Source organism: Meles meles, chromosome 1, assembly GCF_922984935.1.
Source record: "Meles meles chromosome 1, mMelMel3.1 paternal haplotype, whole genome shotgun sequence".
NCBI classification, from domain to species: domain Eukaryota; kingdom Metazoa; phylum Chordata; class Mammalia; order Carnivora; family Mustelidae; genus Meles; species Meles meles.
Window position 1 is genome coordinate 54,465,222 of NC_060066.1, and position 15,570 is coordinate 54,480,791.

At 43.6% G+C, this 15,570-nt stretch overlaps 1 protein-coding gene across 2 annotated transcripts in view; it reads left to right on the forward strand.

The window, feature by feature from the left end:
• ZNF704 (zinc finger protein 704) overlaps window positions 1–15,570 on the forward strand; it is a 239,915-nt gene that overhangs the window by 180,626 nt on the left and 43,719 nt on the right. The window contains exons 3-4 of one of the 2 annotated variants that reach the window (XM_046011007.1): window positions 7,359–7,473; window positions 12,284–12,520. In XM_046011007.1, the coding sequence (XP_045866963.1) occupies window positions 7,359–7,473; window positions 12,284–12,520 (352 nt within the window). Of the gene's footprint in view, window positions 1–7,358; window positions 7,474–12,281; window positions 12,521–15,570 lie in introns of both variants that reach the window. The other variant, XM_046011016.1, reaches the window with a different exon arrangement.

Here is a 15,570-nt window from a genome sequence, read left to right on the forward strand (position 1 = left end):
GGCATCCTTCCCGTCAAGGTCAGGAGTCTGCTGAATGTTGTTGAGATGAAGGGAACAGAAACTACAAAGTTAGGCTATGGGATGCTTTCACCACTTCCCCTAGGATCATAATTCCAGATGAGGTAAACAAAACGGCTATCAATTTTTTTTTCCTGTTAAGTAGGCTCCATATGTAGTGTAGAGCCCAACTCGGGGCTTGAACTCACAACCCTGAGATCGAGACCTGAGCTAAGATCAAGAGTCAGATGTTTAACCAACTGCACCCCAATAATGGCTACAACTTCTGTGCCAAAATATTTGGTGACTTTTAGGGGAGAGAGGTACTGATAGAAGGTCTGGTTGATGCTCAGACAGGAAGAGAGAAAGAGCAGCTGAGCCACCAAGCACCCAGGTTTCTGCATGCAAGTGGAGGGATGCTTTAGGGGACGCAGGTCAAAGGCCAACAGTGGGGGTAATAGGGTAAGTAACTCAGGTGGAAAGGAGGACTGATCCTAATGGAAAGTCCAAGTACAGTAACATGGGGAGGGTATGTGAGTGGCTGTTCATAATGAAGTATGGAGTCCAGTGAGCAGATAAAGGCCAGGAACAAAGTCACGGTGGGAGGATCTAAGGAGAGAGAGCAGCAGCAGGGAGAAAGAGAGAAACAGGACTGAATATCATCGTTTTGGGGAAAATGCATTGGACATCAAAGCAATCGCGTGGTTCCATGCTTGTCAGCGGGGGCCAGTGACAGTCTGCAAACTCTATTACCAGCTGGGTTCAGAAATTGAGGAGAAACTCACAGGTTTGCATAGCAGTATTACAAAGCCACAGTCACCATGGGCCTGATTTCCTTGTGTTTTCCAGAAGTATCAATCCATGACAGATCAGAGATTTCTTTCAAGTGATCCTTCACCACTGGCTGCTTCAGAAACACTGGTCTGTATGGCCCATGTACTAGGATGCGTTTGCGCTGATTTCCCCATCTTGGTGATCAAGGCCACCAGATACGTCACAGGCAACAGGCAGCTTCCTTACTCTTCCCCGTAGAGTAAAAGAAACAACAGCTAAGATGAAATTGGAGGAGTTCACACTGACCACTTTTGCTCCAGGATACCGTTAGAGAGGAAACAAAGCTTCACGCTTAATCACAGTTAAAAGTTAACTGACTCCAGGGGCACCTGGGTGACGTAGTCATTAAGCGTCTCCCTTCGGCACAGGTCATGATCCCAGGGTCCTAGGATAGAGCCCCGCATCTGGCTCCCTGCTCAGCGGGAAGCCTGCTTCTCCCTCTCCCACTCCCCTTGCTTGTGTTCCCTCACTCACTGTGTGTCTCTGTTAAATAAATAAATAAAATCTTAAAAAAAAAAAAAAGTTCACTGATTCCAGTTTTCCAAACTTTCAGGAAAAGCTTTCCCAGAATTCCAAGATGGGGGTTGGTTACTGTGGCCTTTCCCATAGAAGAGATTTTATTTTCAGCCTTTATTCCTTGTTTGAGGATTATCACAAGTTTTTAAAGTAACTGAACGTGGTCTAGACAGCAGATTTCAGTAGTTGCTAAGGAACTGGATTAGTACTAATCTAAAGAATGTATTATTCATTTTTATTTCCGTTTGTTACTACCGTCCTTTAATTGCAGATAAATGTCTTTGATGGCTCTCCAGGGTGTAAAACATTTCTCTGTTAGCTGGTGGGTTAGCCAGAGGAGACCGGGTTTGTGTGCACCCTGCAAAGAGATGGCACTCAGGCATGAAGTAGCTCAAAAATGGAAAAAAGCCTTCTTGCCTTGTAAGCAAGGCCACAGTCAAGTGCCCAGGGCCAGGCCAGCCTATGACCCACGGCCCGGGGCCGTGTCTGCTGATCCCACGCACACGTCTGATTGCCTCCCGTGTCACAGATGATGTCATTCCACAACCTGCCGCCACAGTCACCAGGCAATCAGTTCCTCAGATAAAAGATTGGTTGTCAAACCAAGAAACTCATTTTTCCACACAGCAGCCGGGATGAGCTTTTAGAGGAAAACAAATCTGATAGCATCACTCCAAGCTCCACAACCTCTCCCACCCGACTCTGCCTGAAACACTCCGGTGATTCCCAGGGCCTTTAAGATAAGGTTTAAAACCTGTACAGGACTCCAAAGACCCTCCCTGGGCTGTCCCCTCTCCCAGGGCACAACACGCTGTGCTCAGCTTCTCTGTCCCTTGGGAAGACAGCCCTGCCCATACTTGGCACAGTCCAGCCCAAGGCTTGCTTAGCACCTGCGCTCGGGGCCAGTCCCTGGAAGGTCCCCCCTGAGATGGCAGGACTTTAGTAGGTCCTCAGCAAATCCACACCACTCCTTCCTGGCATTTGACACCTCGGTAGATTCGTGTTTATTTGTTGTCTGTTTGATCAAGGACCGGTTTTTCTTTTTCTTTTTAAAGATTTTATTTATTTATTTGACAGAGATCACAAGTAGGCAGAGAGGCAGGCAGAGAGAGAGGAGGAAGCAGGCTCCCCGCTTGAGCAGAGAGCCCTACGCGGGGCTCGATCCCAGGACCCTGAGATCATGACCTGAGCCGAAGGCAGAGGCTTTAACCCACTGAGCCACCCAGGTGCCCCAAGGACCGGTTTTTCAATGGACTAGAGGTCAAGAAGGCAAAGGCTCTGCATGATTTTCCTTCACTGTATTTCCAGTTTCTAGAAGAGCCCCTAGAGCATAGGTAGCACTCCCAGAGTGAGCATGGAAAGCACAAACTCTTAAACATAAACTCCAAACTGCCTTCCAGACTTTGGCTATTCATGAACAGACCTCGGGGGCTGTGACGTCATGAGCTGTCTGGTTGCCAAGGCATCGATGTGAAGCTCTCGCAAGGGACCCAGCAGCTGCTCCTGCATGTGCCAGTTGCAACCTCTTATGGAGGAATTCCTGAGAACTTCAAACAGTTCTGTTCTTTATGAAAAATACCACCACCACCACCCCCAAAAGAAAGCAACATCTGCTAGTGCTGGTGCCTATTAAGAAGACCAAGTGAAGCAATCTGATACTGTCCTCTTTCACAGGAGTTGTGTGCTATGGGTGTGTTCATGAATGCGAAGGTTAATAATAGCTAACTAACATCTATGGATATCTGACAGTGGGTGAGGCTGTGTGCTGGTGCCCTGCATGTTTACTCATGTAATCTTCTCAACAGATCTATTTTTATCCCCCTTTTACAGATAAAGAAACAAGAATCAGAGATGTCAAGTGATTCACCCAAGGTCACACAGCTAGTAATGGCAGAGAGTAGACTGGAAGCCACATGATCTAACTAATTCCAGAGCCTGCACTCTTACCCATTACCTTTATCCCCTCTCTCAGAAAACTCCAGGACACATCCTTAGCAGATATCAAGGGAGTTCTGTACTCATAGACTAAAGACTCTTTTCACAGAGGAATAGTTGTTACTTCGTCTGATACTTTTGGTTTAAGTTAAGACCTAACTAAAAATAGCTAAATAGCCTACCTTTAGTTTCTTCCCCTTCCATACATTTTCAACTTTGATCCATTTCTAAACTAGAGATAGATTGATTATCTGTCTCTTTCCCAGGTTCATGAATTGTCAATGGCGTCTCTCTATTTAAAAGAATATGATAAACCACTTGGCCTGGCACATGAGGCCCCAGGAACTGGCCCAGGCCCTGTCCTCTCTCATCACCTACTACATCCTTCAAATAAGGACTCCTAAGCATATTGCAAGACAAAGACTTGCCTGAAATGTGAATCTCTCATCTTGAAATCCTACTTAGCCGTCCAAGCCAGGTCAACCTGGGGGACAAATCACGTATAGAATGACAACAAATATTACTATTATTTAAATATAGTTCTAAATATTATTAAGTTCCATAATACTCAACTAAGTCTGGGAGGAAAGATTAAATGGAAAAAAAAAAAAAAAAAAAAAAAAGGTTGAGAAAGGCCTCGGCCTTTTCCAAACATGTGGTTGATAAGGTACTCAACAGTAGATTTAAATTTAATTTAAAATTAGGAAAGAATATTTACCCTCTAGAGGGCTTTTTTCCCCCCTCAACAACTCTTAATCTACCAGAAGTCTTTTGCAGCAGTTTTCTCAAAGTGTAACGAATTCTACTTTGTGTATCATCTCTTCATGTTTAATTATAAGGATCTGAATTTGCAGCACCAATTAATCAGTAATTAGATAGTACTGTACCAAAAGAAATTAAACAAAGATAAAAACAAAAACACAACTCAGCACAAGACCATATCATCTGGTAACATTTCATGTAGCAAGATAAAAATACAGGTTAATTGAATCAGGAACAATGTATTCTTTTGATTTTGGGTTGTTATTGTTGCCAGTGACCTCCAGAACCAGTGGGACAGTCAAAAGTAATCCAAATACAAAAATGCTCTGATTATACAAATGTTTATTCCTCTTTTCACTCTTCATCAGAAATCCAGTTTATGACACTCAGTAATTGTTTTGGAATGTAGTGGTAAGCTTTGGCAATACAAGGGAAAAAAAAACGCATATTCTCTTCTTTTAAAATTTAAATTCAATTAACCAACATGTAGTATACCATTAGTTTACTATAGAAACCTTTAGTTTCAGATGTAGAATTCAGTAATTCATCAGTTGCATATAATACCCACTGCTCCCACATGCCCTCCTTAATGCCTGTCACCCAGTTAGCCCGTCCACCCGTCCAACAACCCTCAGTTCGTTTCCTATAGTTAAGAGTCTCTCATGGTTATTTTCTAGTGACACATTCTCTGTTGATGTTCATGTTTAAAAAAAAAAAAAAACCACAAAAATCAGCTTTTGAGTAAATTATCATTTAGACCTCTTAAATAAAAATGTTTGCCTTAGATGTGCAAAAAAAAAAAAAAAAAAAAAAAAAATCCAAAAAGATACAAAGCAGATTGAGGAAGGAAAAATAAAGGTTTCAGAAACCAAGATGTAAGAGAGGGAAAGGCGTGCCTGTACAGCGAGTCCCTTTAGAATCAGGGCAGAGGGCAAGGGGACCTTTTCCCTACAGTCATGCCATTTCCCTGAGCCAAGCACATGGCTGCTTATTCTGGTTCTCAAGCCTTTTGTTAATAAGAGGAAGAGAAGGCTGACAGAAGGAGAAGTCAGCCTCTCCTGCAATTCAGTCTTGAAGGAGATGACAAGCAGCCTGCTCATGTGTGCCCCCCACTGGCATGGAGTGATCCTGACAGCTGGACTCTGGGGAGGGCAGCCGGTCAGAGAAGCCTGAGGGTCCACATAGCAGGATATAGAACAAACCTTTCTCCTTCAAGGCCTCCAATTACTCCTTCCCCCGTGACCATGACTACATAGGGAGATTGAACCAACAAAACACTCAAAATTACCTTAAGGCACTTTAAGTTCTTTCCCTGGTGCTGTTTCAGGAGCCTTTGTGTCTGTAAGAAACTGGCATCATCTTTACTCCCAAGTATGAGGATCATAGAAATAATGGATATTGTGAAATCTTTTAATTGTGTGCCAAATGAATGAGTGGGTTTTTCTCTCAGCGTATGAGGTTGTCTTAAAAACTCTTGCAAAGTGAATTTCACTGTGTACTCTCAAGCTTGCTTTCTAGAAGCATTTAATTGCCATTCTCTGAAAAAAAGTGATGTGTCTTTAGATAGAACGGTTTGCCGAGAAAGAGGGTAAGGTGCTTTGACAAGAACTGTAGAAGAAAATTTGAAAGATTCTCATCTTTTGTCACCTTGGATTGAAAGAGTAAGCTTTGTTTAGTAATTCAGTGTCGTCGTGGACATTGGAGAGCCAAGTTATAATAATCTTTATAACTTCATGATGAAATTCATTGAGCAACGCCCCCAAATTTGGGAACAATTTGATTTTTTTCCTCCAATTTAAGAATCTCTTTTCCCAGTGTGTTGGGAAGTGATGCTATAAAGTTTCTATCCCTAAGAGTTCACTGCTTTAAAAATTATAGAGCACACCTCGAATGAAAGCCACATTTGTCAATATGACATTCATTTGTCAATATGGCTTATTAATCCCCTGTCATACTTCTTCAACTATTCTCTAATTTGAAACTGTTCATCTCTCAGGAGGTGGTACAATTTATCTGATTCCAAGGTACCGTGTAAATTTTTGCCTCTTGATATTAGCTTCTTTATTTAAATAAGCCTCAACAAGCTGACTTCAGTCCACAATGATCATTATCTTATGAACCTTCACGCGGGGTTAACCAGCCAAAAATTAATGAACCAGAGTAATCTCTTCATCTCAATGAATGATGCCCAATGGCTCTTCACTTTAACAACATGGTAACTACCGGGATGCCCCTGTCCTTCCTGTAGGAAAGTGTAGGAAAGCAGGGCACTGGGGTTTAAACACCTCTAATCGCATTTCTCCTCTACCGTCTCCCGTTTCAGTAAACGGCTTTAGTCAGTGCTCAAGCCAGACTGCCTGGCATCCATCCTGGATTGCTCCCCTTTGCCCATCTCCCACCCTCAGGGCACCAGGCAGGCCTGACAGAGCACGCGTCACTCTCCCCCTCCCCAGCGCAAGCCACTATTTCCTCTTGTGTCCAGACTCCGACCAATTACGCCCTACATGGCCTCCCTGCCTTGAGTCTGCCTTCCCTAAAATCCATTCTCCGTAGAGCAGCTCAGGTAATTATTTTTAATCATATTATGTCACTAGGCCTGCTCAAAGCCTTCCAGTGATTTCCCATTCCACTTAGCATAAAATTGAAACAGTTCTCATGTACAAAGGACCCGACGTGACCAGCTCTGCACCCTTGTCCCCTTCTCACCCAAAGTGGGACGCTCTTCAAATACCCAGCACCCAATCCCACCCTCTAGCCTTTAGACAGTTGTCCCTTCTGCTTGCAGGGCATTTCCTTACCTCCTCAGAACTGACCACCCCCCTTCACACTTCACCTCAGGTGTCACCTCCCAGAGAAACCTTTCTTGACCACCTTAAGTGCAGCCACCTTCCATCACTGTCACATCAACCTGTTCATGCACTTCACAGCACTTGTCACTATCATGAATTATTCTGTTCCCTTTTGTGTTTGTTTCCCAGTAATTGTGTTTCTCCCCACCAACCTTTTCCATTTGTTCACCATACATCGGCTGTGCCTAGAACAAGGTCTTAGAGTACACTCTCAGTAAGTGTTTGTTAGATGACTATCCGATGAGGAATCCTTCCCTTCCTCATACTATAGGATTTTGACTGGACCTCGGCAGAATTCCTGATCTATTCAATAAAGCTGAGAAAAGTTTGGATTTTATGGGGCTAAGTTAAAGGAATAAGTGTGTAGTAGCATGGGACACATTGTACGTGTGGGGCACACAGCCCATAATAGACCACAATAGACACGAAATGAGCACAGGTAACAATGTCCCCTCTGTTTTACAGGAAATCCTCAGAGGAACTGGACATGGACAAGGTGACAGCAGCCATGGTACTAACCAGCTTGTCCACCAGCCCTTTGGTTCGGAGCCCACCTGTGCGGCCAAATGGTAAGCCCGGGGTACGGGACCTAGGGGAGGGACACCAAGAGCAGAGCCCCTCTGAAAGATCTCATTTCTAACACACACAGAATAAACAGTTTAACCACCCCTCAGTAGCAGAAATCAAGGGAAACTGGAAGAAATGGAGGCCTCGGAGCTATCATCTTCTTCCTCATCTTCCCAGAAACCTCCCAGCATCTCATTCATACATACATCCATTCAGCTCACATGTACCGAGCTCCAGCACCTTTCCAGAACACATTTTTTAGTGCTCATACTTCTTTTTTCCCAGGTAAATGGAGGTTAGTCCAATGAAGTTATTTTCACCAGCATTATTTCTGTTTAATTGGACCAGTAGTTGGATCAAAGAAGGCTGAATATTAAATATTTTGAAAAAGTACTATCCAAATAGAATAATAATATTAATCAAATAGAAAAGTATGCCGTCCATTCATTCATTCAGTATGTATTTATTGGGTAGCGTGCTAAATGGTTTGAAAACAATGTCCATAATCAATCATTCATATTGTACAATTCCTATGGGGAAAGAACACTATCAGTCATATTAATGGCTAGCATTTATTCAGCACTTATTATATGCCGAGTTCTAAGCTTACTTCATCTCATATAATTCTCACAAAAACTCTACGTTATTATCACTTATGAATAAACTGAGGCACATGAGGATTAACTAACTTGTAAACAGCAGAGCTGAAACTCCATCCCATATCTTTCTGCTTCCAGATCTGCTATCTTAGTCATGATATAGTATTGATACATATAATTCAATAGGATATATCAGGAGGGCAGCAGGAGATGCAGTTGGAGAGTTTGACCCAATATCGATCAAGATCAATATTGATATCGATCAATATCATTTGTTCCTGGCTAGGAGTTTGAACATTAATCTGAGTCTACAGGATATCTGCTAAGTGACAGGCACTGGAATGTTATGATTGGGATTACAGGCAAATAAAAAAAAGCACGACCATATGGGTGTCCTGGACCTTGGTGGTCACAGTGGAGATGAAGAGGACATAATTGAGAAACATGGAGGAGGCAGAATTGACAGGACGTGGTGATGATGGACAGAGAGGATGAAAGAGAGGGATGACAAGGGTGACTTCCAGGCTATCCGTGTGCTTCAGGAGGAGGCCCCTCCCAGAGATGGAGAGCAGAGCAGGGACATAGATCTTTGGGTGACTGTTAGGGCAAGAGGTGGGGTTGCTGAAGAAGATGAAGGTCCAGTTTGGAACATGTTTAGTAGGCAGAACTTTTCAAGGGTCCTTGTCTGGTGGAGATTTGGGTTCTTGCCAAGAGAGAGACCTGGGCGATGGTGCAGGACTGGTAGGCATTATTGCAAAGCCAGGTGAAGAGATGAGATCACCTCGAGGGCACTGTGTAGAGGAAGAGTATGACGAGAAGGTGGCTAAGGGGGCTGATAGGGCCTGTCATCCTGTAAGGGACCAGCAGAGGTAAAAGAGCCCAAGGGGACCTGAGGGGTTACCAGCGATGTAGAGGAGAACCAGGAGAGTGCGGTTCATGCAAGTCAAGGGAAAAGCATGTTTCAAGGAGAGTCTCTGAAGCTACAGAAGGTCAGTCAATAGTCCTTCTCATGACTGAATTCTGCATCAAATAGAAGGTCACTGGTGGTTTTGGCAAGAGCATTCCCAATGGACAACCCCTGGGCAGAAGCCAGGTCACTGAAATGCAGTGCACTGAGACCACCAAATGAAACCTTCTCTTTAAAGCCAGCCTAGCCAATTATGGGACTGAGCTACGGTTCACACATCATTTGGTTATCAGCATGAGTTGTGAAAACAAATATGTTGGCTATCCAGTGGGTCCTCCCCCATGCTTACCCCAATCCAGCTGGGGTATAGTGTGCTCTTAAAATGAGCCCGACCATTCCTGTTGAATGACCTGGACTTCTCCTCTGGGCTTCTTGGTGAACAGGTATCCTGACTTACCTTTCTCAGCTTGGCAATGCCGCTGAAGAAAGATTACCATAAACGCAAAATAGAAAGCATCTCCAAGACCCATTAGAGGGAAAAAAGAATCACAGAGGAGAAAAAGTGGGTTTTTTTGCTCTAATCATCATTTTTACCATTGTGTTCTTTTTAAATTGAGAACATCTTTAATGTTCCTTTGTATTAAAAGTTCAAATCAAAATAAACTTTTTGCTTCTTCAATGAAAATTTTTGTTAACATTGTTACAAAGAAAGTAATTCAGTGTTTGTTACGATTTAAAAAAGAACTACCCAGCTAATAATCCCAAATTGTCTATTATCTGTCATTGAGTCTGCAACAGGAAGCAAATTTTTAAAAAGGGAAAGTAGTTTATGAAAATGAAGGAATTATTAAATTTTTTTAGAAATAAAGACTATGTCCAGGATTACTATATGTCAGTGAGGTTTTGAAAACTGTTGTGTTCCCTTTCTGTGTCTGAGAGGGATCATTTTGTCAGGATGTGGTGTGCAAAGAGAGTAAGAGACCAGCAGTGTGTATCTACAATTTGGCAAATATTTGTTTAAGCAAAGAAGACAATGTTCTCTGAAAAACACTCTGAGCTGGTTCTGACTTTCTTCTGAAAAGTTTATTTCTATATCACATCATCCTTCTGTTTAAGTAGTGTTTCTAAGGGAAAGGCCATTCCCAAGTAAGCAAGTTAACTTTTGGCATTGCCGTGAAGCAACGTAACCACACTATAATAATGGCTGATTTTCAAGAGAAATTCAATTCCTCATACCTAGGCTGATGACACATCTAGTACCATGAACTTATTTTATTTTGCAGTGTTTTCTACAGTATATTTATAAGCCTCATAAGCCTGCCAAGTGAGTCTGTCACACCAGGTAATATTATCTAAGGCCTTACATGAGGCGCCTCTTGAAGTTGTGTTGTATTGAATGGAGCTTTTTTATTTACAGTCGACGACTCGGTCCTGTCAGTGCATCAGTCTCTGTGTAGCCTGGGGGGGTGAGATCCTAATTTAGTTTTATTGCGACTGGTGAGGTGTGAGCCTGCATAAATGACCCCTGGATTCTGTCAGAGCCTTTGCTTTAATGAGATGGGGAACTTCCTCTGCTATTTCTGCCGCAAACTTCGGTCCACCAAGTGAACTCTTCGTCTGACATAGCTGAGGAATACGCTAGCAATCCAATTATGTGAAGGTGGTTAAGAAGTTTCTCCTTGAATGCTAGTCTACCATTTCCCTTCATTACGAATTACACAGACATTAGCAACATTATTTTTTTAAGATTTTATTTATTTATTTGACAGAGAGAGATACAGTGAGAGAGGGAACACAAGCAGGGGCAGAGGGAGAGGGAGAAGCAGGCTCCCCACTGAGCAGGGAGGCCAACAACACGGGCCTAGAGCCCAGGCCCCAGGGATCACGACCTGAACTGAAGGAAGACGCTTAACGACTGAGCCACCCAGGCGTCCCAAGAGCAACATTTTTTTAATGAGGCATTTTGAGACTTTTTCTCCTTTGTACTTAGAATATAGCTTTAATATATTCAAAATGTACATAAATATGAAGGAGAAATCATACTTTAAAAAGAGAGTAGAGGGGCGCCTGGGTGGCTCAGTCCTTAAGCCTCTGCCTTCTGCTTGCGTCATGATCCCAGCGTCCCAGGGTCGAGCCCCATGTCGGGCTCCCTGCTTGGCAGAGACACTGTGTCTCCCTCTCCCACTCCCTCTGCTTGTGTTCCCTCTCTCGCTCTCTCTCTCTCTGTCAAATAAATAAATAAAATCTTAAAAAAAAAAGTAGAATTATACAACTGCTCATTAAGATTGGGCATCTTGAAAGCTAAAGTAAATCTTCAGTGATTTGCTGAAGACATTCATTGCATGAGGACAGGCCCAAGACCTTCTACCTGAGCAAAGATCTCTCTACACTAGCAAACATTTTATAATGTTTCCCCACAGGTGGAAAGGTAAAATTCAACACCAGTCTTACCAGGAATTATTACCAATAAATCCTCCTCTGACCTCAGTTTTGCTAGAAACAAAAGAGGCTGTTCACAACACACGCATGAAGGAGAAGACCAATGGGTAGACCAGGGTTTGGGACCAGCACCCACCCGAGTTCCACACCAGTCATGCAGCGAGTCACTGAACTTCCAGCTATCTCACGATCTCCATCTATAAAATAGGCATGACCGTCCTTACTCTGAGAGACAGATGTCGTGAGAATGCACGAGATCTTGTGAATGATCTCCGCGAGATGTAAAATACTCACCAATTGTAAGGCACCATTATTTGTTAGTATAAGGTAGATGGCCGTAGGTTACTACCTGGAAATTAGTCCCGTTGACTCTTCAATCTCAGACTTTTTCTATAAGTGTAATGCAAGGATCACAGACCTATGAGAAATTTCTTTTTGAAAAGTTAACATCGGGGATGGGGGTGGGGAAGACAGCTGCGGATGAGTTCTTTCTTAGAAAGGCAGGAGCTCCCCAGACTTTGTAAACAAGAACATCTTCTTTTTTTTCTTATTTTCATCTAATCTCCACTGTTATCCTGAGAAACTAGTGTTGAACAAAACACCACACATCAAAAAAACTGAGAAAAACCTGTTGTGTGATGAAAATAGCTACATGTTTATAAACTGTAAAGCAACGCGGATTTTTTTGTTTTTTGAGGTTCAGAGTACATCTTACATCCCCAACCGTTGCAAACTGTCGAGTGGCTGCAAGCGCTTTCATGAGCATAGCATCAAGTCCCCCGCTGCCCCCATTGCCCCGACCCACTTCCTGCGCCACCCCCCCCACCCAAGTGCAGCCCAGGCTCCTACTGATACTGTGTTTGTGTGCGCGGACAGAGGGCCTCAGCGGATCCTGGAAGGAGGGAGGAGGCGTGCCTTCCAGCAGCAGCAGCGGCTACTGGAGCTGGAGCGCCCCCAGCGACCAGTCCAACCCGTCCACCCCGTCGCCGCCGCTGTCCGCGGACAGCTTCAAGCCCTTCCGCAGCTCCGCGCCGCAGCCGCCGCCGGACGACGGTATCGATGAGGCGGAGGCCAGCAACCTGCTCTTTGACGAGCCCATCCCCAGGAAAAGAAAGGTTGGTATGTGGGCCACACCGTGTTTGGGTGTGGGTTGCAGGAGTGTCCACCTTCCAAGGGCCTGTGTGAGCCTAGGGGAGCTGATGCTGCTCTCCTCCACCCCACGCCGGCTGGGGCAGACAGAACCGGCCCCTGCTCCCCTCTGATGTTCTCTGACGGTTCAAAATAAATGAAGGGTCATGATTAAAAACAAAAATGACCAAGTCATTGAGAATGTTTTTTCCAAGAACACATCCCCTCCCCGCCCACCGACTCCATCCTCTGTCAGTTGCTGCACTGGGATAGGAATTAACATCAGGTATTCTACGACTAACCAGCATTCGGAAGTTAGAAAATTGTACTTCAGGCTTGGTTTGGTAATTAACTCACTCTCTCGTTGGGACTTAATTTTTTCATCTGTAAAATAAAGTTGGTATTATATTTTTCTCTTTTCTGCTTCAGTAAGCCCCAAAGCATTGTTGAGAAGAATATTTTGCGCCTTAGTTTTATAAAACCAGTAGAAACATACGTGCCGGATGACATATAAACTTATGTGTGTATTTAGATACTAAAAAGTACATATTTGCTCCATTAAAAGAGAAAAAGGAGAACTAATGAATTGATTTAATAAGTTAAGTGATTGTAGCTTTTCTTCTTCTTCTTTTTTTTTTTTTTACATTTTTGTTTATTTATTTATTTGACAGAGAGATCACAAGTAGGCAGAGAGGCAGACAGGGAGAGAGAAGGGGAAGCAGGCTCCCTGCTTCCACATCCCTGATGTGGGGCTCAATCCCAGGACCCTGGAATCATGACCTGAGCCGAAGGCAGAGGCCTTAACCCACTGAGCCCCTGTATAGCTTTATGTAATCCTCACAGCAGTCCTGCCCCATAAGTATTATTTTCCCATTTCGCTATGAGGAGGTTGACAATCAAGGGGTTTTGCATTCAACTCACCCCTGTCATGCAGGTTAGAAGGGCCAGAGCTGTTGTTCAAACACAAGTCTGCCTGGACCTTCAGCTCACATTCTTTTCATTTTCTTCACATACATTTAAATCATTATGTTGGCTCCCAATTTTTCAAAAGAATTTCTATTTCCTGGAATAAAGCCATACTACTATATCTAAAAAACCCTTTAACATTGTTTTTTAAAATCACTATATATATATATATCACTATATATATATATACATATATATATGAAATATATATGTATATATATATATGAAACCATTATTTTACATTTTAGTCTTTTAATTGGTTATCAGTAGCTTCATTATTCATGGTAATTCACAAATAAAAAATCCAAAGCCAAACCTTGAGGGCTACAGTGCAACCTTTTTTATCCCCCCGATTCATTTCAAAGAGCAAAACAAAGAGATGGCATGGATCCAACTGTCCCTCCCTGCATCTCTCTTAGCATCCTTCGGCATGTGTGACAGTGGACGTTGTATAAGCACACTCTCTTCTTGGGGAACAGACGTTCCTGCAGTCTCCTGTCCTTCCCAGAGGCAGTGGCATGAAGGCTTGCTGTTTCACACACCTCTCCATGGGGCAGGGGGGCTGGAGTTGCTCCAGCCTCCTATGGGTCCCCAGAGAATCTGAGTCTTTGCTTGACCCGTCAGGGAGAGAAGCTGCCACCTGTGTCTGTGGGAACCTGCAGGCAAGACAGCCATGTGGACCAGAAGGCTTGTCCTTTTGCCTCTGCCTGCACAGACTTTCTTTCTGAGCTCATCTGTTTGATCTCATCCAGTAGGTCCTGGCATTGTGGCGAGGACTCTGGCCCAGGACGCCCCCCCCCACACCACCACACACACACACACACACATACCCCAGCTTGTAGGGTGCACTACTGAAAACCTGCCACAGCCTTCCATTTCTAATGTAGCCAGGAGCCCAAACTCACACTCTTGCATTACAATTAAGTTGCATTGGTCAGACTTGTAGATTTTATAGGCTTTAACTAAGCTAGGGGATAGGCAAGTCACCAAAGGAAAAGGGGTGGGGGGGACGCTTAATTACAAAGTGGCTTTATTTGAAGGGCACAGACCCATTCTGCAGGATGCTGGATAGTAGGAATAAATGCATGAATAAAAAACATGTTCGACCTCTTTCTTTTTTTAATTTTTTTTTCAAAGATTCTATCTATTTATTTGACAGACAGAGATGACAAGTAGGCAGACAGGCAGGCAGAGAGAGAGAACGGGAAGCAGCTCCCCGCTGAGTGGAGAGCCTGATGTGGGGCTCGAACCCAGGACCCTGAGATCATGACCTGAGCTGAAGGCAGAGGCTTTAACCCACTGAGCCACCCAGGTGCCCCTGTGTTCAACCTCTTTCTTTATGATTTTTCCCTCTGGCTGAAGCTTGTAATCACTCAGTGATGGCTCTTACATGGATCAAGTCCTTGCCTTTTTAACTTCAAGTTACATTGACTAGTGAGAGTAACGAGAATGTGGGATGGTTGCTAATCATTTTTTTATTTATTAAGAGAACCAATATTTAGTGTGCACCAATCAGGCACAATGCAGAGAATGGAAGTCCTGAGAATGGAGGTGTAGCCGCTTCATTTAAGGCTGGAAATGGGCAGGTGGACACTGATGTGGAAAGAGGCGGTAATGATCAGAGTGATAACCACTGTGCTCACAACATGGCAGAAACACAGTAACTGTGATGCAGTTATCTTAGAGTTTTAAAAATCCTATTTCAAAAGATTTCTAAGAGTTAATTTGCTCAATCCATTTGCCAATATATACTAGTCAGTCAAACTTCCTGAGTTCATCTAATTTTTTCTCTTCAACCCCTCAGATTCCCAATTCGTTTGAGACCATGGGCAATTGTGATGGTCACATTTCCTGTGGGGACTGTTTGAGAATCTTCTAGATCAGTATTTTCCAAACTGCGGTCTCAATCCACTAGCGGGCTCTGGGGCACTTTAATGAGCAGTGAATAGCACGTCTTTAAACGAGTAAGAGTAGGATGCATTGCACTCAGTCAGAGGAGGTGTTGTTCCTTGATGCTTTTGTTTCACTTATACACTTAACGTGTGTAATGTGCAAAATGCATCTTACTGTG